Source organism: Lagopus leucura, unplaced genomic scaffold (assembly GCF_019238085.1).
Source record: "Lagopus leucura isolate 7727_CA_CO unplaced genomic scaffold, USGS_WTPT01 Super-Scaffold_100054, whole genome shotgun sequence".
NCBI lineage: Eukaryota > Metazoa > Chordata > Aves > Galliformes > Phasianidae > Lagopus > Lagopus leucura.
Window position 1 is genome coordinate 514,714 of NW_024962300.1, and position 25,227 is coordinate 539,940.

Below are 25,227 nucleotides of genomic sequence, written 5' to 3' on the forward strand. Positions count from 1 at the left end.
GGGGTCTCTTTGTGTCCATTTAGGACATTTTTGGGCTCCATTTTGGTGGTTTTGGGGCTTTTGGGAGCCATTTTGATGGCATTTTTGGGGCACGTTTGAGGCTCTTTGTGGCTGTTTAGGAGCTTTTTTGGGGCAATTCGGGGCCTTTTGGGGCTTTTTAGCCTTTTTGGGGTCTCTTTGTGTCCATTTGGGGTGGTTTTGGGGCCATTTGGGGGCTTTGGGGGGCCATTTTGATGGCACTTTTGGGACACGTTTGAGGCTTTTTGTGTCCATTTTGAGGCTCTTTATGTCTATTTGGGTCTTTTTTGAGGTCCATTTTTGGGCAATTTGGGGCAATTTGGGGCTTTTTACCCCTTTTTGAAGGATAGGAATACTTTAGTGTGAAGCTACAACTCTTGGACTTTCTCTTCCTCCTTGTGCTCCTCACCTTCACACAGGGCAGAACAGGACAGCAGGTGGTTTGGGGGCCATTTGGGGGCTTTTGGGGGCTATTTTGATGGCATTTTTGGGACATGTTTTAGGCTTTTTGTGCCCCAAGCCAGCACGGGGATGGGGATTGGAATTGAGGTATTGGGGTAACAAAGGGAATCACTGCATTGAGATGGAAATTCCCCCCAGGCCGTGAGACCAGGCTGCCCCTGCGCATCAGAGGGGAAGGAGAAGGGCCCCGGCTGCGCTTCAGCTTTGACCAGCTGGACATCGGGAAGGTGTTTGTGGGCTCAGCCCACAGCTACGAGGTGAGTGGAGGGAACCCACCTGAGATCTGTTCCCTGCAGAGGAGCTGCGAATGCTTAGTGCTGCCCGCCGTGCTCCTCTCGGTGCTCCGCTGCTTGCACAAACTGCAAAGCATTTCTGTAAACGAGGCTGAGGAAATTGCCATAAATTCAGCATCCAGGCTCTTGCAAAAAAGAAGAAAGAAAGCAGAGCAACCAAAGGGAGGTAGTAAATGAGGCAATGCATCATGCCAGATGTTTTGAAAAGCGGCGCTGTGGCAGGGAAGGACACATTGAGGTGTTTTCTTACCAAAATATTTTGCTCTCTATGCATTTTTAATGCTGATTCCTTATTGCTTCTTGCTATATGAATTTATAATTTCCTTTACTTGAGAAGAGATTAATAAGTCAACAATGCTGTTAGTCGGTGCTGTCCTAAGCAGCTGGACTGGAGATAAACCTCAGCTCAGGGCAGCTCGCTAAGAGTTCACCTCACCATTGTGCAATCTGAATACCTGAATATTTCCAGCTGCAGCAGCAGCTGCAAAATTAAAAAGCAAAGGGCATTTCTATGCTTTTGTCTCAGTTCTCCTGGCAGATTTTGCAAGGGCAGAAGGTAGGGAAAATAAATCCAAAACGCATAGATAAGGGCCTGGAAATGGCAGCGTTTCTCCCAGCAGCAATTGATGGCTTAATTTGCTGCAGGTGGGTTTGGTGGCATAGCAATGCAGCCAAGGCACGCGTGGGCACACTGCGACCAGCACAACAGAGCTGGAGCTCAATGGGCTTTTTAATTATTGTTTTGGATGTGATGGTAAGCTCTTAGGTGATGGCTGTGGCTCTTGAGAAGGGGTGAAGTTGTTCTGCACCTCACTCCCATCCTCTCCTCACACTGCTGGTTGGGCAAGGCCCAAGGAACTGATAAACTGATTAAAAAGAAAATAATAAGAAGTGTAGAATCATTCTATTTCTATGGAACCATCACTGCTTGGCGTGAAGAAACCCAAAGGCAGAATTTGCTGTATTTCCATTGGCTTCCACTGGGCAGCAGCACACCGCATCTTCTGCCTCTTAGCGATGTTAATTGTGAAATTAGCAAAAAACAGCTCGTTCCTTTTGTAGGAAGATTCCTCAAGCGTTTCTTTTTTTCTCTCTGCTGCAGGCGGTCCTGTTTAACAAAGGAGCCATCGATGCTCTCTTCCACGTGGTGCCTCCAAGCACAGCGCTGGGCTCCTGCTTTGCCTTCGTTCCCCGCGAGGGCCTGGTCCCACCGGGGGGCCTGCAGCACATCCACATCTCCTTCTGCTCCACCATCCTGGGGCAGTTCACCGAGGAGTTTGGGGTCAGCGTGCACGGCTGCCCCCAGCCCATCACCTTGACTGTCAGGTGAGGTGGGCACTTGATGCCTTGGGGCGATCCCAGCGTCCCTGGAGGCGTTCAGGAACCTTGAAGACATGGCACTGAGGGATGCGGGGGGGATTGGTGGTAGGTGGGTGGTTGGGCTGGATGAGCCAAGAGGTCTTTTCCAACTTATGATGCTCAGAACCAGGCTGCTATGCAAGCTTGTCCCAGGTGGTCCTTCCCATCGGCTGCGATGTGGTGGTGGAGGCTGGAAAGTCGATGCTTGGCGTTGAAGAGCTTTGGGGTGGCTGTACCTCCTCAATAACTCTTGAGAGCCCTACCGCTGGGCTGGGTAATGAGGGAATGAAAGGAATCTGCAGTTGATTTATCAATAAGGTAGGGGAAAATTGATTTAAAAAAAAAAAAGCAAGGTTATTACTTTGGCAGAGCGGTAAGTAGGTCTGTTGACCTCCGGTAGAGGAACAATTACGTTGGGTTTGTGTTTGGAGGGAAAGTGCTGCTTTTTTTGGAAATCAAGAGGGAACATTTCACAATCAAATAATTTATTCTCCTCTGTCCCTCCCCCCAAAATTGGTCATGGGACGTTATTGCATAAGCAGCTTTCTCCTTGAGCAAAGGCAGATTTTGCTTGGAAAGACGTGCTTATCACAGGTAGAATACAATTTTATTGTCTTGTGCCCACTGCCTTTGCCCTGCCATGGCCACGTTCCTTGAGAAGATGGTTATCCATGGGTTTCATTGCCTTCTGGTTTTCCCCCACTAATTGAAATGGTTTGGTTTCTCCACTGGCTCCCAGAACTTCACTCCCAGTGTCAGCTCTTTGTGGTCCCTCCCTCAGCTCGGTGCAGGCCTTGTTTCTCAATCAAACAGAGCTGTCCTTCCTGCTTTTGTTCCTCCCCAATGCTTGAACTCCTGATTCCTGGATGGTGGCTCCTTTGCAGCCCATCTGATGTTACATCCCCCTCTGCAGTATAATTCCCAGTGCAATCTACTCCTTGGAGATGGCATCTGCCTCCTTGATCCCCTTTTGTTCAAAGTTCCCTCTCTAGCCCTTATCTTTCGCCCTCCAGCCCCAAAACTCCTTTGAGATGCCAGCTCGAGGTGCACCTCTGCTTCAGGGGGATTTGTGGCCTGGATTTAGTTCTCCATGGAGAGAATTCTCAGTTCTTGGGGGAGATCTGCCTGGTGGGACACGGGGCTGCTAAGGAAGGAACAAGGATGAGAGCTCATGTGGTTTCTCTCTCACCTGATGTTATCCCTCTTGTTCCACATTGACCCCACTCTTCCTATGCACGCGCATTAAATAATGCTACTGTAAGACAAAATGTGGTCCAAACCACTGCCTCCCTCTATTTCCTGCAAGCTGCACTGTTATCAGCTGTTGCCCAAGTTGCTTGGGGTTGGCTGCTTGCCTGAGCCTTCTGGGCAGCTGCTTAGGTTTAGCTTGAGCACAGGCACAGCTCACTCAGCAGGAATGGAAGCCTGGCAAGGCTCGTCCCTGGCAGCTCCCAGCATCATCCCCAGCTGTGCCTGGCTTGGAAGTAGTTTTCCATCGTCTCCTGGCATGGGCTGTGATGGGAAGCATTGTCTGTTGCAAGTAAGCCAGGCTGGCTTGAGAGGTTAGGGCTGATTATGTGAGGTCCTTGGGGAGGGATCTTGAAAAGCAGCAGGGATTTGGACCTGGATTATTCTCAGGATCTAACTCAGTTCCAAGGAATCAAACGTGAGCCTTGGGTTGGAATGCCTGAAAGTCCATTCTTTTTGATTACCTGATCAAAAGATGCCTAAGCCCACAGGAGATTCTTATTTGGATGCCAACCTGAACACTTGTTTCTTTGGTATTTAGAAAGGGTTGGAGAGAATGGAGGACCAGAGATGGAGGCAGGTCCCCCCTGTTGGGCTCATGTACAACACAGGCACGATGGCAGTCCTGTGGATAAAACTAGAAAGCAACTTTCTCTGTAATATAATTAAAAGACAGCAGGTATTGATTGGCTCCAGCCATGACATAAGTGAATGGATGTGGTGCAGCTCCAGATGGTGATTTCAGTGGGTGACGTTTGAAGTCTGCAGCCGGCTGCTGGACTGTGAGGGTAGGGAGGAAGGTGAGCTGGGCTCAGGGCACCCACACCTGGTGGTGTAAGGCACACGGTGCTTGTGGATGTGTCTGCTGGTGCCCTGGTGACGAGCGGATGCTTTTCTCTACAGTCCAGCTATCCAGTGTAAAGAATGTTTGCTGTTCTGGTGGTGAGCAGTGGGTGTGTGGGGCTTCCCTGTATTCATGCCTTAAAATCCTGTGTCTTGTGATCAAGGTCCTTTGAGGAAAGGATGTCCATCTAGTCCACGGAAACGCCAGTTCCAGCCAGAAGAGGAGACTTGCAGGGGGAAAGTCAGGTTCAAATAGTGATTCCACTTCATTTGTGTGGACACCTCTGAGCTCTCGTGGTGTGGATGGGAGAAATGGAGGCACAGAGCCATCAGGGTCCTTACCAGGCCTGATGATGGCTCTCCTTTGGCTGCCTCCTGTCCACCCAGATCATGGACTCATAGAATGGTTTGGGTTGGAAGGGACCCTTAAAGGCCATCTGCTTCCACTCCCTGCAACAAACAGGGACACCCACAGCTCCTCCAGGTGCTCAGAACCCCATCCAGCCTGACCGTGGGTATCTGCAGGGGCAGGGCACCCACCGCAGATGCCGTACTGAACACAGGGGCGATGAGAACCAAACCCCTTGCTCTTCCCTTTAACCAACCAATGCCCTCTGCCTGTCCTTTGTCCAAACAGAGGCTGTGTCATCGGGCCAACCTTCCACTTTGATGTACCTTCCCTCCACTTCGGTGATGTCCCCTTTGGTGAGTGCACCCCGGGTTTGGTTTGCCAACCTGCGTGTTGCAAGCTAACACAAGAGCATCTGTCACATCCCTCCCTTGGGGTGTTAAAACCAGGGGCTGCTGGCTGCTTCAGCTGCATCGTGCTGTTAATATCACACACGTGTTGTGTTTTAACCCAAAGCTGCCAGTCTTCAGGAGCACAGTGAACACGAAAGTCTGCGTGCTGGGATTGCCCAGGAGGTGGGAGCTGGGACCATTTGCCAGCTCTTCCCTGTCACTTTCATGGGAGAAATCAGTGTGCTGTAAGGACACCCTGCTGTCCTTGAGGACCCACATCACCCAGCATTTCCAGAGATGGGGCTCCTGCCCCTCTGCTGGCACAGCCCCTGCCTGAGCATCCACAGCTCCCATTGAAATGCAGATTCGGACGCCGCAGCTCAACCTCACAGAAGGCTTTTTACTGAGAGGATCTGAAGTTTAAATGTGAAATCAATTGTGAATTGATTGAAGGGCCATTATCATTGTGTTCCCAGGATGCCTCTGTTTGGTTTTATGTTGGCTTTTTTTTCATAGACTTTTTAAGAAAACTCAGTACATTTTTGAGCTGCTTTCTCCTCTCCCTACATCACCATCTCTCACTTTATTTCCTTCGGAGCAAATGAAACAAGAAACGCACCCAGCAGAAATACGGTTATGTAATACAGGGTTCATCCTATGTAATCTGAGTTTATTAATGCGGTGTTTCCAGCTGAAGAAGGTGGCATTTCTATTTCTTGCCGCTTCTAACTGCACTGCGTCTGGCAGGTTTGAGTCCTGGGCAGGCTGTTTGTCCCTTTTGCACTCCTCCTTGCTTCTGGAGGTGGCACTTGGCACTGCTGATAGGAATGCACTCTGTTCTCCCTGCATTTGGTCTTTTTTCCCTGCCTGGGCCCACTGTTCCATGTGGACAGGCAGCACTGAGCTGCTGATGTAAACCTGCACAGGTAGCGATCAAAGCCTGCGTAGATGCCCTGTCCCCATTTGTTAGCTGAGGCAAAATATATTTTCTGCTCAGTTTTAAGCATTCAGGCTTGAAAGCAGGCTGAGGGTTGTTATGTGCTCAATCCGCTTGCCTCAAAATAGGAGGTGCTTTCATAGGAGCTCCTGCTCCAGCTGCATGCAGGTGTCCTGTAAGACCTGTGCTACCTTGCCAGCCCTGTGTGAATGCAGCTCAGCCCAAAGTTGCTGCTGGCTGGTGCTCAACCTGCTCTTTGGGGGCTGATCTTAGTCCATATAGATAATCCAGTTGTGATGGGATCCGTGGTAGAAATGGAAGGTCCAGTGATGCAGCTGAGCTAGCGTGCCTAGCTGCCATGCCAACTGCCACCAACCTCAGCTGCTAATAGAAAGGAAACACCGCAGGAGTGTTGCATTTGCAGTGATCAGCTACAGGAACCTTGCTTCTGTCCTTGAGACTGCAGAGCACAGTGTGTGCACTGAGCACATTATAAATGCAGGTGCTGCAATAGACAGCAGTGTGACAGCACGGGCACAACCACGTGGAGGAAGGCATGGTTTGCAGTGAGTAGCTGGAATGCTGTTTTGCACAGTGCTGTAGTTCCCAATTTAATCCTTTCTTTTTCTTTACATATACTTTCCTTATTCTTACTGTGGATGCTCCTCAGTGGCAGCGTGCTGCTCTGATGGGTTGGAGGTGTGGGATGTTTGCATGAGTTTGAGATAACGTTCAGCCTGAGATGTGGAATTTCATTGCTTGAATTTGCAGAATAAACAACTCGGTCTGTGTGGATGAATGCAGTAAATGAGAAGCAACGGGCACTGTGTAAGGATAGGGGCAGAGCTCCTTGCAGTTAGAGAAAGAGAAGCCCGTGGTAATGGGCAGCCTGATTCCAAACCCAGGCTTTTCTAACAGGATATTCCCAGCAGGAATCGAGATGTAACTGGGCATAAATTCGTACTTTCATAGGCTTTCCCCACACCTTGTCATGCCGCCTCAGCAACACCTCCTTGGTGCCCATGACGTTCAGCCTCCGCGTTCCTGGCGACGGCTCCGGAGCCCCCAGCGTGAGCAGCTCTGCCCAGGTGTTGGACAACACTCATCTTTCCTGGAGGATGGGGCTTCCAGCTCACCCCAAGCCCACCGAATTCACCGTGATGCCCTGCAGGGGGACCATTCGTGCCCAGGGGACACAGGATGTGCAGGTGTGGAGCGTGCTACTGTGCTGACCATGGGAGGGCTTAGCACTGCTATGTTAGAATCAAAGGATGGCCGTGGTTGGAAGGGACCTCAAAGCCCATCCAGTTCCGTGGGCTGGGTGCCCCCACCAGCTCAGGCTGCCCAGGCCTCACCAATGGCCTTGGGAAACCTCCAGGAAAGGGGCACTGACAGCTTTTAGCTTTAGAAGGCCACTGTGAGGTCTTCCTCAAAGCCTTGCCTTCTCACCACTCAACAAGCCCAACTCCCTTAGCCTTTCTACATTGGAGAAGTCCTCCAGCCTCTGAGCGTCTCCATAGCCCCCCTCAGGAGCTTCAACAGCTCCTTCTTGAGAGCTCCTTTGAACCACTTCTTTAATTTACGGTGGGCAGAAGATGGCTGTTAGAGAGAAGTCATTGCATAAAAGTTTGCTGCTCTTCTTAGCTTTGTTTCTAATTCCCTGCCAAGCAGGAGCTGCACGGACTGCAGTGATCTCTAATGGGGACAGGAAGAGCTGTGGCAGCCACAGGCTGTGCAGCACCTGCTGGGCCATACTTTGCCCTTGTAAAGCTGCACTCCATCTGTTCAAGCCAGCAGATTTCCCCTGGATTTTTTTCTACTGTAGATAAGGTTTAAAATTAAGGGTCTGGTTTTTGTACGGTGTTGTACTGCAGTTAGTCTATTTGTGCTTTAACTTGGTTTGCACAAGCCTTGATAGCTGCAAAGTGTATTTAACAACTTGGCAATCATCAGCAGATTTGTGTTTGTCTTCTGTACGTGGACCAGCATAAAATTAGGCCCAAATCCTCCCTTTCCTTATGGTGGGATGGAGGACCCTGTGCCCAAGGGCATGTCTCACTCCTAGCGCCTGTCTGGGATTAGTTGTCCTGCCTGTTATTTCTGACTGTCTCTCTTGACCTGTGGGTTGCTAAAACACAGATTGCCTTAAAGAGAATTCCTTGGGACTGGACCTTTGTTGTCCTCAGATTCTGGTCCCTTGCCCATTTGGTCCCCAATGGGACATTTCTAGATTGGGAATGCCCACAGCTCCTGATGAGTTTTGACATCTGAGGTTGGTGGAGCAACCATCAGCAAGATTCTGTCCCACCCATCAATCCCAGGTGGTACAGCTTGTATCACACACAGACACAGGCCTTAGGGAGTGATGAGGATGTTGTTGTTCTGTCCCTGGAGGTGTTCAAGACCAGGTTGGATGGGGCCCTGGGCAGCCTGGTCTAGTACCCAATCTGGAGGTTGGTGGTCCTGCCTGTGGCAGGGGGGCTGGAACTTGATGGTCCTTGGTGTCCTTTCCAACCCAAGCCATGATATGATTCTGTTGTTCCCTTCTGCCAGGTCACCCTGTGCTCCAACACGGTGAAACAGTACGAGATGGCACTGGTGGTGGATGTGGACGGTGTTGGCAAGGAGGTGCTGGCACTTCTCCTTACAGCCAGGTATTGGAACTTCCCTTGCAGCTCATCATCTGTCCTGGGGCTTCCACCACCAGTGTGCTGTTGGGTCGAGCTCCAAACAAGAAGCAAAAGTTAATGAGCTTGTTCTGCCCAGCTGGAGCTAAATCAGCTGTGAGAACAGCAGGGTTTTCAAAGCATTTTGTATGGAAAATGCATTTTGTATGCCCAACAGACGCTGCCCTCAGTGTTTCTCTAAAGGGAACAGTAATTATAGTCATGATTGGCTTGATCTGTGGTTCATTGAGGAGTATTTCCAAAGTGTCATCTTCCTGCAAGGGGGAGGGTGGGCTTGTGCTGAATGGTGACCAATAGGCATCACTTGGGACCTGCTGCTGGCTGGTGTCTGCGCTGGGTCAAGAAGGCGTAATGAAATGGGGAAGGGCTCATGGCAGAATTGATGAGCAAAAGATAAGGGCAGGATGGGAGAGGAGGGGGAAAGCGGTCCCTGATGTGAAGGGAGTGCTCAGATTTCTCCGCTTTCCTGTTCTTCTGACCAGGCTCTGAGCACCTGATGGAGCTGTGGGTGTCTCTGTCCATTGCAGGGGAGTTGGACCAGATGGCCTTTAAGGGACCCTTCCAACTCAAACCATTCTGTGGTTCTGTGTTTAGAGCCAAAAGTTATCCTTGTCTCAGCCAAATTCAGTCCTGGTGCGCTGTGCTAAAGGTTGGCTGAATTACAGCAGGAATGTAGATAACCCTGTATACCTCATTAATTGAATGTACTCAGCAACCGTAATGATGGTAAGCCATCGATAAGCCATTGGCATTTTAGGATGATGCCCGTGGAAATAGCCAGGTGGGTTTGTCGTATTTTTGAGGCTGTGGGTCAGAAATGCTCCCTCCATGCTTTTATCTCACTTATCTCTCTTTTATCTCCTGTAAAATGAGTGCAAATGGGAAGAGAATGGGTAGTTACAAGCCCATGGAGTGAAGGAACAAGGTGACCACAGAAGCTAGGAAAAGACCCAGAACAGGATGATGGTTCCTGCCCTCGGTGGCTGTGACAAATGGCCAAATTTGGGGGCAAGGGAGACCAGGGTATGGAAGGAAAGGGAGTTGTTTTTTCTTTTTTAACCAAAGTGCAAAGTTATGTGCCACGCATCTTCGTGAGCCTCCTGAGCAGGAGGTGCCTCCAAGGACTCAACAAATGAACCAATTCTGCCCTCCCTCGGCGTCCCTAACTCCCCTCTGTCCATCTCTATCCTAGATGCGTGGTTCCCCGTCTGCGGGCGCTCAGCCCCGTGGTGCCCTTTGGGCGCTGCTTCCTCCAGCACCCCTACCAGCGGGCGCTGACCCTGGTGAACGACGGCGACGTTCCTGGCTGCTACGCGCTCCTGCCCCAGGTCTGCCTCTGCTCCTCCTCTCCCCAAACCTTCCCAAGGGGCTCCAGCTCTCTTGCTTTGTTCCTTTCTGCTTTCTCCTGTGGGGGCTCTTTAAGCTCCTTGGCTCGGTGACTCAAGCATGTCAGGGTACAGGCTGGTCACCTCAGGGGTCGGTCTTGGGACCGGTGCTCTTCAACATCTTCATCAATGACAGACGATGGCATCGAGTGCAGCCTCAGCAAGTTTGCAGATGGCACCAAGCTGAGCGGTGCAGTCGATGCATTGGAGGGACAGGACAAGGGGGAATGGTTTTAAACTGAGACAGGGGAGGTTTAGGTTGGATATTAGGAGGAAGTTTTTCACACAGGGGGTGGTAAGGAACTGGAACAGGTTGCCCAAGGAGGCTGTGGATGCCCCATCCCTGCAGGCATTGGAGGCCAGGCTGGATGTGGCTCTGGGCAGCCTGGGCTGCTGGTTGGTGACCTGCACACAGCAGGGGGTTGGAACTGGGTGAGCGTTGTGGTGCTTTGCAACCCCAGGCCATTCTGTGATTCTGTGATGCTATGAAATATCCCTCCAAAATGGTTAGAAGCTGTTTGTCCCACCTAGGAGCATCAGGAGGGTGCTGCTGTGCAGTACTCCAGCCCCGCGCCCTGCGGGATCATCCAGCCCCACAGCTCAGTGCAGGTGCCGGTGACACTGCAGGCCCGGGCGATGGGCGAGCGGCTGACGGTGGCTTCGGTCGCGGTGTTTGGGAGAGAGGGATCCCCGCTGGTGAGTCCCAGAGGTGCCCTTTGCGTGGCTCAGGTTGGTGGGGCACGCTGAGGATTTCCGTGGGTGAATGAGCCAGGATGGCTGGGGCGGCAGGAAGCCAAACCTTTGCTTTGCTGGGTGCTCGTGGGCTGCGTGCGGTGCCGAAATCACGGCAGCTTGGATGGGGAGAGTGTGGGCATGGGCCAGATGCTGCCACGTGCCTGGGAGTGTTTGTTTGTCCTGGGGGCGAAGGAGGTGACAGGAGCTCCTCACTGCACCAGGCTGTGTCCCCAGAGATGGTGCATTTACAGGAAGCAATGCAGGAAAAGCGAGCTGGATGTGCTCATATGGCTTTGCTATAGCTCAGGCCCAAAGGAGCACAGGAGTGATACAGCCAGAGTTTCCCAAGCAAAGGGACAGCGCTGACCCAGTCCCAAATGTTTCTGATGACCTCCACCTTTCCACCATGGAACTCACTGATCCAAACCCAGCTATGGGCAGGCTTGCCACATAAAACTGGTGTGAGCATGGAATGAAGGGTTGATGGTATTGCTCATGGCATCTGCACTCCTCACATCTCACACAGAGAGAGGTGTTTTTCTACCAAGCTTGGGAATGGATGAGGGAAACTCTTCCTGGACTAAAACCTCCTAAAATTTGTTATTCGTAGCCACACATACACAAGAGCAATAACAAAATATAGGCAAAAAAGTCTTGCGTAGTGTCCTGGCTTCACCTAGCTGAGATCTAGAACGAATTTAGCTAATTAAACTTTAATTTAAAATGATATTAACTTTGAAGCAGCTACACTAAAATGTCTCGTCATCCCTCTGAGCGTGAAGTTGGATGTCAGAGGGTTGCTGGGAACCTTAAGCTTTCTGTAACAGAAAGGAAGGTTGACATTTTGAAAGCTGTTTGAGGGATTTAAGTTCTCATTAAAATGAATGGAAGTGATGCTGCTAAATCCCCTAGATGCTGCTGAACGTTTCAACCCAGGCGTTTGTGGTGTAAACCAGTCAACAGGAAGGGCAGGCAGTGCAAGAAGGCAAATTTTGCAGCAAAACCTGACATTTGGCAGAATGTTTTCTTGTAAATACAAGGCACACTTCCCTAAAAGATGAGAGTTTCTCCCTGTTAGAACGACCCAGTGGTTTTGCTGTTAGCTTCTTTTTTAACTACAGCGTTCTTGCAGAGCTGTTACCCTTGGGTTAACCATTTGTTTCAGCAAATTCAAGAAACTTTTAAATTTCTTGCTTGGAAATGAATTTGTTGTTCTTTTGCCCAAATGGTGAGAATTTCAGCTGGAGAACCCTCGCTGACCCTACAGCAGTGCTTGGCACAGGACTGAACTCATGTGTGGCCATTAAGCTAATCAGCAATGAGCATCATTTACGCTCCAGTTGTTGAATAAGAAGGGAGTTTCTTGCCATCAGGCTAGGTTCCTGCATTTTCTGTAGGACTGCCCTATAGTGTGAGTGTTGATTCACTGTCCCATACTGTGACTCGGGCTGGAAGGGATCTTGAAGAGATCAGGCTCCATTTCTCCGCATACATGCTGCACTGATGGCATATCTTAGCCCAGTGCAACATGGCGTACAGATCTGGCCCCACTGGAGCAACCACAGTGCGTTCCCACAAAATCAAATAGGAACTTGCTGTTGTCATCTTGAGTCATGCCTTCTGGTGTTGGTATCAAGTCTTTATAGCCTCAGGTGGGTCCTCAAACAGCTCCCTCTGCCTGCGTCACTGTGCTTCCAGCTCTACTGAACTGGGATCTTCTTGCCTCTTCCAAGAAGTCTATGGATGAAGGGTTCTTTTAATACGAGCCCCCTGTTGGTGAGGACATATGCTAGCACACGCTCTAAGTGGTGCCAAACTGTTTTCTAGCTCCTCCTTCCTCAACCAGCTCCGGTTTTGAGGTACAGCCTCCCTGCATGATTTCTGGTTCTTACTGCACACAGTCGCCTCCTATCAAGAGGAGAGCGCTGGCTGAGGTGGAGGAGTGGTTCTGACAGCTGTCAATGCCATTTCCCTCTGTCAGACATCATTAAAGGTTTTACATTATGTTTTTCTTGTGGCTGAATCCCGCTCTGTGCCTTCTGGTGAATCACACAGCATCTTGTCAGCGTGGGAGGTTTGTGCATCCGAGTCTTGTTGGGGTCTTCGGGATGGGTAAAAGTCGGCAAGGCTGGGTAAATCCTCATTGTTTTAATGATGTGAGAAGGCAGGCTGGTAAAGGGATCTGCATTCCCCTTCCTGGAGCCTGTGCCAGTTCTGCAAGAACAAAACTGTCAGGTCATAGACTGGCAAAGGAGAAAAATGCTGAACGATGTAATAAATAATTAACAGCTGCTATTCCTATAGCACCGGGAGTAAACATAAATACAGTTCATAGGCAAGTGTGAACAAATGGAGAAAAGATGGGTTTCTTCACCCCAGGAAAGGTCTCTTCTGTCTTTCAGTTGGGATCACCCCAGATCCTCCACTTGTTCCAGGTCTTTTGTGTTGTTACAGCACGAAAAGCTTCAAACAGTCATAACACTCCCTCAGTCTAGGAGCATTCTGAGCACTGTCTCGTCTTTTTAACTTTTCCTTCTCTTTTGGGGTCTTTTCTACGTGCTTCCTGGAGCAGGAAATCCATTTAGTGAGCACTGGAGAAGGCCCAGTTGTCTACGTGCATCCAAGTAAGCTGAATTTCGGCCGTATCCCAGTTCTGCAAGATGTTTCCCAAACTCTGCACCTCTTCAACCAGGCTGTCATCCCTGCATCGTTCTGGACAGAGATGGTAAGTGATTGCGGGGCTGTTTTCCAACCTATCGTGACTGATCTTGTCAGCCTGGGACTTGGTCTTACGTGCAGTATTTCCACGTCCCCATCTCAAAGGGAAAATGAAATATTCTGTGACCTCAGGCGGCTGGCTCTGGTTTATAAGCGATGTTTTTTTGCAGGGTTTTGCATGCTGTCCTTGATTGCATCTGTGCCTGCGATCCCATTGCAATTCCTTCCTTCCTTGTGCAGCTGTACCCTGCAGAGCTTGCAAGGCCTTTCAGAGCCCTAATTTATGGGACTGGGTGATAAATCCACCAGCCTCACGTTCTCCAAGATGCTAAGGCTGCTGTTTCGATCTCCTGCTGGCACACTGCACAGGGCAGCTCCTTCCCCTGCCTCCCATCTAATGGCTCATCTTGAAACTGTGGCTGCTAGCAGCGAGGCTTATAGATCACAGACCCCACTGGAAAGAATGAGCTATTGATTGAAATTTTCACAACAGCAATGTTACAGGACTGGCAGCTTAACAAACGGAGCGAGATTAAATTAAGGGCCAGTGACAGGGAAGGCGTAAAGCAAGTGTCTTGCTCAGAATAGAAGAGGCAGGTGCTGTAATGGAGATGGCCACGTTGCCCACTTGGTGGTACCCATTTTGTGCAAATCACTGTTCATCTTAATGCTTTCTTCTTGACTTGTGGATGGAAAGAGCAAGCTGAGATGCAGATGAGCTATGTCCCTGCTTTGGGTCAGCTTTGGAGTCAGCCAGGAGAGAGGCAAGCCGGGCTGGAACTGGAAGAAAGATCTCCAAAGCTGTGCACTGAGGTGGAGAACTCTGCTGGCCCTCTAGTTTCAGCAGGGATGGAATTGTTTTCTTCAGAGTGTTTGGTATGATGCCATGTTTTGGGTCTAGGGGAAGAACAGCGTTGATAATGCACTAATGTTTCTGGTTGCTGCTAAGCAGTGCTGTACAGAGCCAAGGCTGTTCACAGTGAAGGGCCCAAGTGGCTGAGAAGGAGCAGAATTGGGACAGTTGACTTAAACTGGCCAAAAGGATTTATATTCCGTACCATTTGGCATCGTGCAGAAGGAATTTTGAAGAGGGTGGGAATTCATCTCTCTCTTTTGCTGCGCAGGAGGCTAGCTGGGCACTGGGCCTTGATTTTTGGTCTTGCCAAAGCTGGAGGGACCATTGCCATGTAGCAGACCGTGCCTTGAAATGTGACATCAGCCACAAACGTGGGTTATGGCCAGGGATTTGCAGCCTTGTGCTTGCAGTGAGTTGCACCAAAGTCTTCTGAGGATGGCAGAAAGCTGTGTTTTCCCCAGGGTGTGGGTTGCACGTGGCTTTTAGGAGGGGCAGGAAAGGGTTGGAGGAGACTTTGGGAAAGGCGCCTGAAACCTGGCTGTAGGGAAGAGTGTTTATTGCATCAGTAACTTACATGAATTCATGCCCCCCTCAAAATTGCTGTATTTTGGTAAACAAAGAAATTGTCATCTATTCATCTAAGGAAACTGAGAGTATTCTGCTGTGCTCATTGGCCAACGAAATTAAAGAAGTGGAGAAGTCTTCAAGGCAATTACGCTCTTACAAGCAAGAGTGACTCAGCTGCATGCTTTTCCCAGAGGACAATGAAAGGGGTTGGTTATTAAATGTTCTGCTTGGCAGCCAGCAGCCAGGCTGTGGCTGTGTCCCGCCTGGCGAGCCCCAAGGCTGAGTGCTGGTGGGGTGAGCTGGGACAGGGGAAGCAGATGGAGGCAAGCAGCTGAACCAAGTGTGACAAATTGGGCTCTGTTGTCAGTGGCAGCAAGTCCCACACATCAGTTTTGATTTATTATTATTATTTTAAGATTTATTGTAGAACATCCCCTTGGTGGTGCACTGCGTCTGAAGCTGGACCCAAGCGGTCCACCTGCCATCTCTTTGCTGCCCTTTGCAGAGTTGGTGCAAAGCTGGAGGATTTCTGGCTGCTGGGGGTTTTTCCTGGTGCTTTTGCTGGGAAGATGGTGTTGCTGTAGTGCCAGGAGCCTGGCTGTCCACGGGAATTGGTTGCCCCTTCAGTTCCTGGATGTCAGACATCTCCAAGCAGTCAGAAGCCATGTAGAATCACAGAGTCATAAGGTTGGAAAAGACCACTCAGATCTGCAGGTCCAAGCCAAGCCCAGCCCACCCCAACCGTGCCCACTAACCATGACCCTCAGTGCCACATCCCTGTGGTTCTTGAGCACCTCCAGGCGTGGGCACTCCACCACTTCCCTGTTCCAGTGCCCGACCAGATCTTTGCAGTGAGCAGCAACTGTTCTGCAGCATCACAGCTCTGCCTGGCAGAGTTCCCCAGGTAGAGCATCAGCCTGTCCCTGCTCGGTTGACTAGTCTTAAAGAAATGCTGCTTGGGAAGGAGGACAGCTGCATTCTGACTATTGAGTTCTGCTTCCCCTTGGACTTGTGCAAAGCCAGAAGGACCAGAACCCTTAATTAACTGGCTGTTAGTAGTGCGGTGGTTCCCCCGTTGTTTCTTGAGAGCTGCCATCCATCTCCCACGCTCACTGATGCTGATTACAGACAGATTTTGGCAGCTCTTGCTCTCAATGGAAGTCTGTCCTGTGAGGAGCTAATGATCTTGGTGCTAAGCTTCTTGATTAAATGATTGATCCCAACCCTTGCTTAGCGCTCAGGAACTCTGATGTCCAATAGTGCAAGCTCTTACAGGGACAAAAATAGCCACTATCTTTGTCTATTCAGTGCATTACTGCGATTGCATCGTTTCCCAGAGCACTTAGGGAAAAGCAAGAAGCAGGGATGTTATCGGAAGCCAGGCCTTAGACTGGGGATTCCTATGGATGGAATGTATGGGGCCACTCACTTCCAGCTCCTGGAGACTTGGAGTTCCGCAGGATTTCTGCTTCATGGGGGAAATTTGGATGGTGTGGGCAGGAGCCGTCCTGCAAATCCGCATGGAGGTGGCCCAGCACAACCTGTTGGTTCTGGTGGGTCTCCTGCTGGGTGCTGCCCCTCGAATCCAAGCTCTAATGCAGGAATGAAGGCATGCTGCAAATCCTCCTCCACCTGAGGAGCGCAGCGGGTCTGCACTGGGAATTCAGAGCCTGTCTCCATCCAGACAACCTATCACTATTTCTCAGCAATAGTTTCTTGGGCACAATTTACTGCCCGACTTGCTGCCAGGCTTTGATAAATGAGCTTTGTCATGTAGCAAACTTGCAGATTCACCTCTGGAGCAGAGCTATCGGGTCTCCTTTTCAAGCGAGCTACCCTATGTCAGCACAAATCAGAGGAAAAGCTGTACCTTAATGTCAGTGGAGATCTCGCACCCGCTGGTTGGCTTGGACGTGTTCTTTGGCTGGTGGCAGTGCAGTGGCAAGGGCTGTGGGGGCAGGAAGGGGGTTCATGGTGTCATCCACGTAAGGGTGGAACAGGCTGCCCAGGGAAGCTGTGGGTGCCCCATCCCCGGAGGCATTCAGGGACAGGTTGTTTGGCATCCCTTGGATTGGTCAAAATTGGGTTGGTGAAGGGGGTCCTCTACCAGAGAGGTAAAATGCAAGTTGCACAAACCCCTGCATAATTGTTTTTTCCAGACAGCGTAGCTTAGATTTTGTGAAATGTACTGTGTCTTTTAGCCTCATACCTTCAGCCTGCCTTTTCCCTGCACTCACAAATCTCCATTGCTCCCACCCTGAGTCGATCCTGCTCCTCTTGCAGGATGGCAAAGATTCACGCTGGAGGGTTGAACCCCATCAAGGCATCATCCCTCCCAAGACCGAGGTGTCGGTGGCTGTCATAGCCAACCTGGACGACACCACGAGATTCCAGGACAACGTGAACCTCTTTGTAGAGAACAGCAGCACCTATGTGATCCCAGTCCAGGCTGTTGGCATCGGCACCACCATCGTCACCGATAAACCCTTTGCACCAGAGCTCAACTTGGGGCCACACTTCAGGTAGGGGCTCAGGGGTTGGGATGCGTTGCGGTCCTTGAGGTCAGTCCTTCCTCTTGAGGTCCCAGCAGTGTTTCATTGGTAGGAAATCCTTTGGAAATGCCTTATAGCTGTTTGAAAGGCATAAAGTGCTCGCCCTCAAAAGCAGCCACAATGGAAACCAGTTGCTAACTTGTCGCTGAATTGCCCCTAGTTATAATGCATTTATTTCCTCACTTTGTCAAATAGAGATCTGGAGCAAAGCAGCAGGTCCCAGAAGCCTCTGGCTGAAAAACACTACATTACCAATATAAACATATTTCCCTTTGCAATAATGTTGCTTGCTTTTTCACTCAGTATGGAGTATTGGTTCACAACAGCGTAAAGCCTGGTGGTAGCTTGTTAGCAATTCCTTGACGAAATTAATGATGCTGTTTTATTTCTCCTCTGCCCGGCAGTGCTGGAGGAGCAGTAGAATTTCTTTGCCCTTGATCAGCCCACTCGTCTTTCCCTGCTGAGCTTCTCGTTATTAGGTGTAGTTTTCCCTTGTTCCTCCTGCCTGTATTTGTGTATTTGTTGTTATTTTTCCTGCCATCTTTTCCATCACAGCTGTGGAATCCCAAGGCAGGGGATGGTGGCTGGGGACAGGTGTGTCCCATGGGCATGAGGGACACTTTCTATGAGCAGCCCTGAAAGCGAGAGGAGGAAAAGCCTGCTGGGCAGGATAAATTAATTGTTAATTGAAAGGGCTCATCTCTAAGAGGGGGTTCTGTGTCTTACAAGCAGGGGAGGAGGGCAGGTCCTTACAAAGAGCCCAGGCACCAGCTGAGCTTCCCAGGACTGTGGTCCTGCATCTGGCATGACTGCTCTGAGTTCTCCATGAGACACGGTGTCTCGTGCTGAGTTCTTACACAGCAAACACTTCTGCAGTCTGTTTCAAAGACTCGCTGCCTTCTGTGTTTGTATTTAGCTCCTTAGGGTGGACACGTGTTTGTGCTGGTTTTGAACATCTCCTGGAACCATTCATTCCCTGGCCAAGCTGAGATTTTTAATGGGTAAAATAGTTACTCCAGCCTTGCCCACAGTTAGTGTTTCTTTACACGAAAGAATCAATTTCCATTAAATGCTCATTTAGGTTTATGTCTCACTCCAGTTAGTTACCCCCTGCTGGTCCCCTCTGCAGACAGACTGGCTCTCACTGCTGTACTCATAGCAGGAGAACTTCCATTGATCCCATGTACCCATGTCCCACTTATCATCCCAAAACACAGCACCAGGGCACAGGATGGTGATCTGTTGGGGGCAGCAAGAGATGCTGGGGGAAGCACCTTGGAAAAATACAATGAGTGTGGAGCCCTGAAGTTAGAGGGCATGGTGGTGATGGGTCAGCGTTTGAACTAGATGAGCTTACTGTTCATTTCCTTAATGATTCATGAAAACTGTTCCTCTCACACAGACCAAATGTTACATGCTGATAAACTTGGGACAGCCGTGGTCTGGCTTCTGCTGTAGCCAGCAGAGTGCTGAAGCTGGGGGACTACTGGGAAATCCCAGCTTCCCTGACACTTTCCATCTTCTCTACTTCTCTTCCAGCCTGAGTCCCTGCTCTTATCACTTCAAGATAACGAACAAGGGAAGGCGCACCCACCTGCTCTACTGGACCACAGAAGGCTTCACCCCGCTCCGCCAGCGCGATCGCCTCCCAGCTGTGGGTGACACCAAGGGCAGCCCCCCCCAGGGCCCCGTGTTCAGGCTTCGGCCGCTGAGGTTGGAGCTGATGCCAGGCAGGACGATGGAGATGGAGCTGGAAGGCTTCTCCAGCACTCCAAGGGTAAGGCTGGGTTTGGGGCTGAGCCCTTCCCATCGGGTTACATCCGTGGGGTCGACCTCGGTGCCCCTTGGCTCTTACTGGAGAAAATGAGCATTTGCCTTCAAAAAATGTTTAAATGCCACAAGTTACCATGGCAGCGCCAGTTGCTTTCCTTGCTGGCCACCATCAGTTGCTAAGGCTTTTCTTGTTTCTATAGCTACCATAAAGCCATCTTGCTGATATCAAAATATGGGCTACTTTAGGGGGCAAACAGCAGGTGATAAGGTGATAAGGCGATAAAGCATCCCATGCTGAGGCAGAAGGGAAGGACAGAGAAAAGAATTAAGCTCAGAGAGATTAGGAAGTAAGTAAATAATAATTAAACAGCAACACACAAGAAAGACAAGGTGATATATCTGGGGGAAGCATCCACAACACCTGTGGGAGGGGGCAGCGTCTGGGAGCAGCAGCATTTTTCCTCCGTGCACAAACACAGGCAGAGGGCTCGTCTGGCACCGAGCTGCAGAGGAGAAAAATGAACACAGCGTGTGTCAGCCCTGGTGATCACAGGAGGACGTTCTCCACGTGGGAAACTGCTCCCAGGGATCATTACCATTGACAGCTGGGGCTTGTGTCAATGTTTCCACAGCAGCCCTGCTGTCCCAAGGGCAGTTGGTCTGCCCGTAGGGCTGTGCACCCGTGAGCTGTAGCTTGAGGTGTTAATGGGATCGCTTCTCCGGCCCCTTTTGCCTGGGGAAGCCCAATTCAGAGGACTGCAGAATGGCTTGGGTTGGAAGGGAATCATGCAGGGAAGCAGACAGTGAGAAGGAATGAATCTGCACCATGACCCCAGTGATAGCCGTTTTGAAAGGTGTTTGAGAGTGGTAGTGGAGGAAGATGTGGCAACTCATGTGGTGGGACTCTCCAGGCATTTCACTTTGCAGTTCTGAACTCTAGGAGATTGGTGAAGAGAGAGAAAAGGAATCAAGGAGGGAATACAAAGAGTAGGGCACTGGAGAGGGTGTTGTGCTGGTCTGGTTGTTGGCAGCCCTGCACATAGCAGAGGGGTTGAAACTAGATGATGATTACGGTTCTTTTCAGCCCAGGCCATTCTATGATCCTATGAAAGCTGAATATGGATCTGTGAGCTCGGTTGGGGCTACTGGGGCCACCGCAAGCCCCTGGGAAGGCTCTTGCCTTGCTTGTATGGGGCTGCAATGGGGCAAAAAGGGGATGTGGAGAAGTGATACCACAAGAGGAACCAGAAGAAGTTGGAGTGTAAGAGCACTTAGCTTGGGCAGAGGGCTGCCACCTGAGATGCCCTGTTACATGGGTTTCTCCTTTGTATCCTTTCCTCTAAGCTTCCAAGGGAAGGAAGGCTTGTTGGCTTTGGACCCTCTTTTCCCTTCACGCAGTTATTTTTGTAGTGATGTCCTACTGCTTTCTATAAAGGTTGTGCTCAGCAATGGGGCACATGGGAGACTGTGGCATTGCAGGTGGTGACGGAGCGGCTGCTGTGCCATGCCATCATAGGCAGCAAGGCAGGGAAGACCCAGATCATGCAGGTGGACGTCACGTGCGAGTTCATTGCCCCTGTCCTGCAGCTCTCCTCCAGGGAAATCACCTTCCGGGTGGAGAAGGTAAGTGGCTGGGTTGTGTCGTCGTGCTCAACCTTGTGTTGAGGGACTGCTGACCTCAAGCCTTTGGGATGCAAAGTTAAGTCTTCTCCGAGTCCATGGAGCTTTGGTTATTGATTTGAACGGGACCATTCCTTGCTTCCTTGCCCACGTAATGGTGGGATTACAGCTCCCTGTCAGAAGCAGGCTGGGGCCACTTCTAGAGAGGCATTGGTTTCTGTACTCAGTGTAGAGGAGGGTTCTGAGGATCCCCCGTGGCACACTGGAGTCTGAACACCGGTCCTGTAGGGAGGCTGAGAAAACCAAGAGTGCTGTCAGCAGCTCAGATTGATGAGGAAAACTGTCGTGGTCTCTTGTTTCTCTGCCACTCTCTCTGCTGTCGGTAGAGATGTTGGCTCTTTGCATTTCCCCATCACCTACTTCAAAGAAGCCGCAGACGTCCTTCAGTTGCACTGACGATAACAGCAACGCAAAGCAGGTGCCCTTTGGTCTCTTAACTCCTGCCTCCTGCATCATCTTTTCCTCTCCCACAAGGTGTCTGAAAAAGAGAAAATAGTTCATTATTTATTGTCAGTGTTTCCAGGTCTCTCTTCCAGCTCCCTGGCTCTCAGCATAGCCCACGATCCTGCGAGCAGCTCAGATTTAATGAGAAGCTTTTCTCTCCTCCCTGGTGCCCACGCTCTGCTCAACTTGTGCTTTCCCATTTACCAAACACGATGGCATGGCAGATGGCTGAGAGCAATGCGTATAGAGCTCGTTTCCCAAACATTAATTTACACAAGTGGAAATGAGCCTTGCACCTCTCGGCCCAAAGCTGGAGTTGTATGATGTGGATTTTGCTTTGTTTTGGCCTTGTAGGAGCAGCTGCTTCCTCTTGGGTCACATTGCTTCCTCTGTAAGAGACTGATGTCTCCAGTCCCCTGCAGGATGCTGTGGCTTCTGAAAAAGAAAAGTGTTTGATGAACTTTGAGAAAACCTTTCTAACAGAGCGAAAAGCAATTAGAGTGGTCAAAGGAGAGATCTGCGATTCAGAGGTTGAAAAACGTGCAATGCAGCAGGAAGGGAAGAGGGCCTATGGCCACTCTTTCTCCATTTGTTGTCTCCTGTCTCTGTAGCAACCCAGTGATGTCCTAACTGCTCAGCACAAACCTCTGCACTTGAAGAACATCTCCTCCCTGCCACTCAGTGCGGTGCTGCTCGTGGAGCAGCCCTTCTCGCTCTGCAACGCGGAGCAGCAGCCTCTCTCCATGGACACCCAGGTGAGCAGCTCGTGCTTTGTGGTGCAGCTTCAGGAGTTGGAGGTGTTTGCAATTTGGGTCAGCAGCAGCCTGGCCTGAGCTAAACCACATTTTAATTGAGCTGCTGAAAGAAACAAGCTGCCTTTCTAATGGGTAAGTTTGGATTTTCCCTCTCTGCTGCAAGTCTGAGGCTGCAGCGCCATTGCCCATGTTCTGAGTGTAAGGATGAAGGAACTCTTCAGGAGTCAGGGCTTACCATGGAGCTGATGTGGTTATGTTTTTGGCATGTAGCTTTCTCAGGTCCAGGATTCAGCAGACCAGTTTTTCTCTTGTATAGAGCAGAAATGTAAGCCTGAGGTAGTCTGCTGGGGGAGCTTGCGGGCAGACACACCATAAAGAAAATGAGGGATGAACTGAGAAACTCACCTTGGCATCCCACCTGGAACACCATGTATTCACATACTTCATGGAACTTCATCGCACTGCTGATTAACACACAACATAGAATGGCCTGGGTTGGAAGGGATGGCAAAGACCAGCTGGTTCCACCCCTTGCCATGGGCAGGGTTGCCAACTGCTGGATTAAGCACTGGGTCAGGTTGGCCAAGGCCCCATCCAGCCTGACCTTAACATCTCATCTCCTTGTAGCCACTAAAGCTGAAGACTGGGGAGGAACTTCACCTCTCCATCAGATTTAACCCCGCTTACGAAGAGGGTTTGAACATCCGGGTGGCGGAGCGGGCTCTGAAAATACAATTTCTTGAGCACCCTCTTGAAGAGCACATTGCTCTTCGGGGAGAAGTCTACTTCCCAAATCTTCACGTGGAGACCACGGCCGTGGACTTTGGCTGCATCTTGAACGACACCGAGGACGTGCGTTACGTTGAGGTGACCAACTGCAGCCCGCTGCTCGTGCGGTACCGCTGGTCGTTCCTGGCAGGCAGCCCTGTGAGCCAGATGAGGTACGTGCCTTGCCCTTTTCTCCTTCCTCGTGTCCTGTCTGTAATTTGCAGAGCCCAAGGCTGTCTGCTTGCCGTCTGACAAATTGCTTTCAGCTCTCCCATCTGGAAATGTCACCTACTGGCTGCGGTCAGGGAAGAGGTGACCTGCACCAGTCTGAGGCTGGGAGGGACACAGTGTGTCCTACAGCTGCAACTGGACACTATAGGAGCCTACAACACTTCAACCTTAATCCGTAGCCCAGAATTTCACTTTCTTACCTCTGAGTCGTGAAGTCATTAAGGTTGTAAAAGATTAACATCAAGTCCAACTGTTCTTCCAGGCTGGATGTGGCTCTGGGCAGCCTGGTCTGGTGGTTGGCGACCCTGCACAAAGCAGGGGGGTTGAAACCAGATGGTCATTGTGGTCCTTTTCAACCCAGGCCATTCCATGCTTCTATGGTTCTATGACCTACCACCTATATTGCCCACTAAACCAGTGTCCCCATGGAGCAGAGCTCCCCCGTGGATCCCAAGCCCAAGAGCCTTCTTGCAGTCATGCTGAAACACATCTGTAAGCACACTTGCAGCCGTTCTTCCCGCTGTGGCCTCTCCCCGTAGTACAGAAGTCTAGTCTGGATGGTTTTAATTACAGCAGCAAATGGTTTTTCCATAATGCCCTAGGAAAGTTAACCACTGTGCATTGAAGTGCTGCTCTTCTAAATAATACAGATCATCAATAAGCAGCTTTGTTTGGAGAACTGGATCTGGTTCACAGCAGGAGACCTGCTGGGGAGTGGAAATTAGCTGTGGCTGTGTGGAGGGCTCAGGGGAGCATTTGGGCTCTGGGCAGCCCGTTCTCAGCTGGGTCTGAGCAAGTAACAGCGGACCTTCTTGATGCATGGCACCTTCAGGAATGGGCCCAATGGTTTCCAGTCATGCAGGGGGAGGCAGGCAGGCAGGAGGGGAGCAGGGCTGTAATCGTTGCTTGGAGGCCGCTGTCATCTCCTGGTAAATTAGATTAGGGTTTAATTACAAGCTAAAGGGGAGAATCTAATTTTGATGATAGAACAATGCTTATATTTTATAATAACAGAGAAACAAGCACATTACACCAAAGCCTGTGTGGAATTAATTTCCTCTGGGGCCACTTGTTGGCCGGTTGCCTGTTTATCTTTACTCTTATTATTTAGAACCCCTTGGAGTTTTTGGAAATGCGAGAGCCAGGTTGTTTTTTTCAGCTTTTAATCACTCTGTCCCCACCTAAGCTGGCTTTGCTGGACCTGAGCCCACAGGCAGTGGTTCTTGCAGAGGATGCTGAGTCACCCAGCTCCATTGGTGGGCAGCACCAAGCAGTTCCAGCACTGGGCAGCATGGCAGCCTGTGCTCCGTTGGTCTTGGGTGTAGACCCTGTGCTGGTTTGTTAGTGAGGAGGATGTTATGACAGCTCCCATTTCTGCTCTGCATCTTAATTAAGCATTAATATACTCTCCCCGGGTCCCTCAGCAGACATCATGTGATTCTCTGTGGCAGAGCTGGAAATGAAGATAGTCTCCAAGCTATTAACACCTCAAATTGCTCATTAAGAGCCCAGCAGAAGGGCAGCATGTCAGATATTATTTCTGGTCCGCATTAAGCACTGTTGGTATTCTAAATTATCAGATCAAACTAACTCAGCCTGACATGGGGAGAATCAAGCATCGGGTCCCATGAAGGCGAGATTGATGGAATTTAACCATCCATCCATCTAACCTTGCTGGAGCTCATCATCAGAGGCTCCCAGCATCAGACACACATATTTATTTTGACCAGGAGACAAAAATGTTTCTCTGTCTGGACAACACTGTGCCTACTTTTCTTTCTTTTTCTTCTAACTGTTGAATGCATTGTTTTCCTCCTCTGTACTCTTCAGTTCCTCAAGCAAAGCAATCACGTCACCTAGCCCAAGCACTGCTGTGGCTGGACGTGCCCAGGTCATGCCAACCATGCTTCTTTTCCAACACTGCTGAGCCATGAATCTCTCGTGGTTCCTCTTCCCCTAGAGTACAGAGTGGGGACAGGCTGAGATCAGTCTCTCCCCTTCCCTTGCATCTCTGATAGCTCCAAGCTGAGTTAAGCACTGCACTGCAATGTTTTCTGCTGCGTTGGGATCAATTTCCAGAACGACCCAGCAGGAGGGAGAGCCAAATTCAAGCACTGCATTTCATATCTTTAAGATTTCATATCTTTAAGGCTTCTTCCACGAGGACTGACTTGT

At 50.3% G+C, this 25,227-nt stretch overlaps 1 protein-coding gene across 1 annotated transcript in view; it reads left to right on the forward strand.

Annotated features, from left to right (window-relative positions):
• HYDIN (HYDIN axonemal central pair apparatus protein) overlaps positions 1–25,227 on the forward strand; it is a 116,780-nt gene that overhangs the window by 49,415 nt on the left and 42,138 nt on the right. The window contains exons 12-24 of the mRNA XM_042886119.1: positions 619–737; positions 1,876–2,099; positions 4,861–4,928; positions 6,874–7,109; positions 8,455–8,555; positions 9,781–9,916; positions 10,505–10,669; positions 13,281–13,433; positions 17,133–17,371; positions 18,941–19,178; positions 20,654–20,797; positions 21,910–22,053; positions 22,681–22,994. Of these exons, the coding sequence (XP_042742053.1) occupies positions 619–737; positions 1,876–2,099; positions 4,861–4,928; positions 6,874–7,109; positions 8,455–8,555; positions 9,781–9,916; positions 10,505–10,669; positions 13,281–13,433; positions 17,133–17,371; positions 18,941–19,178; positions 20,654–20,797; positions 21,910–22,053; positions 22,681–22,994 (2,281 nt within the window). The remainder of the gene's footprint in view (positions 1–618; positions 738–1,875; positions 2,100–4,860; positions 4,929–6,873; positions 7,110–8,454; positions 8,556–9,780; positions 9,917–10,504; positions 10,670–13,280; positions 13,434–17,132; positions 17,372–18,940; positions 19,179–20,653; positions 20,798–21,909; positions 22,054–22,680; positions 22,995–25,227) is intronic.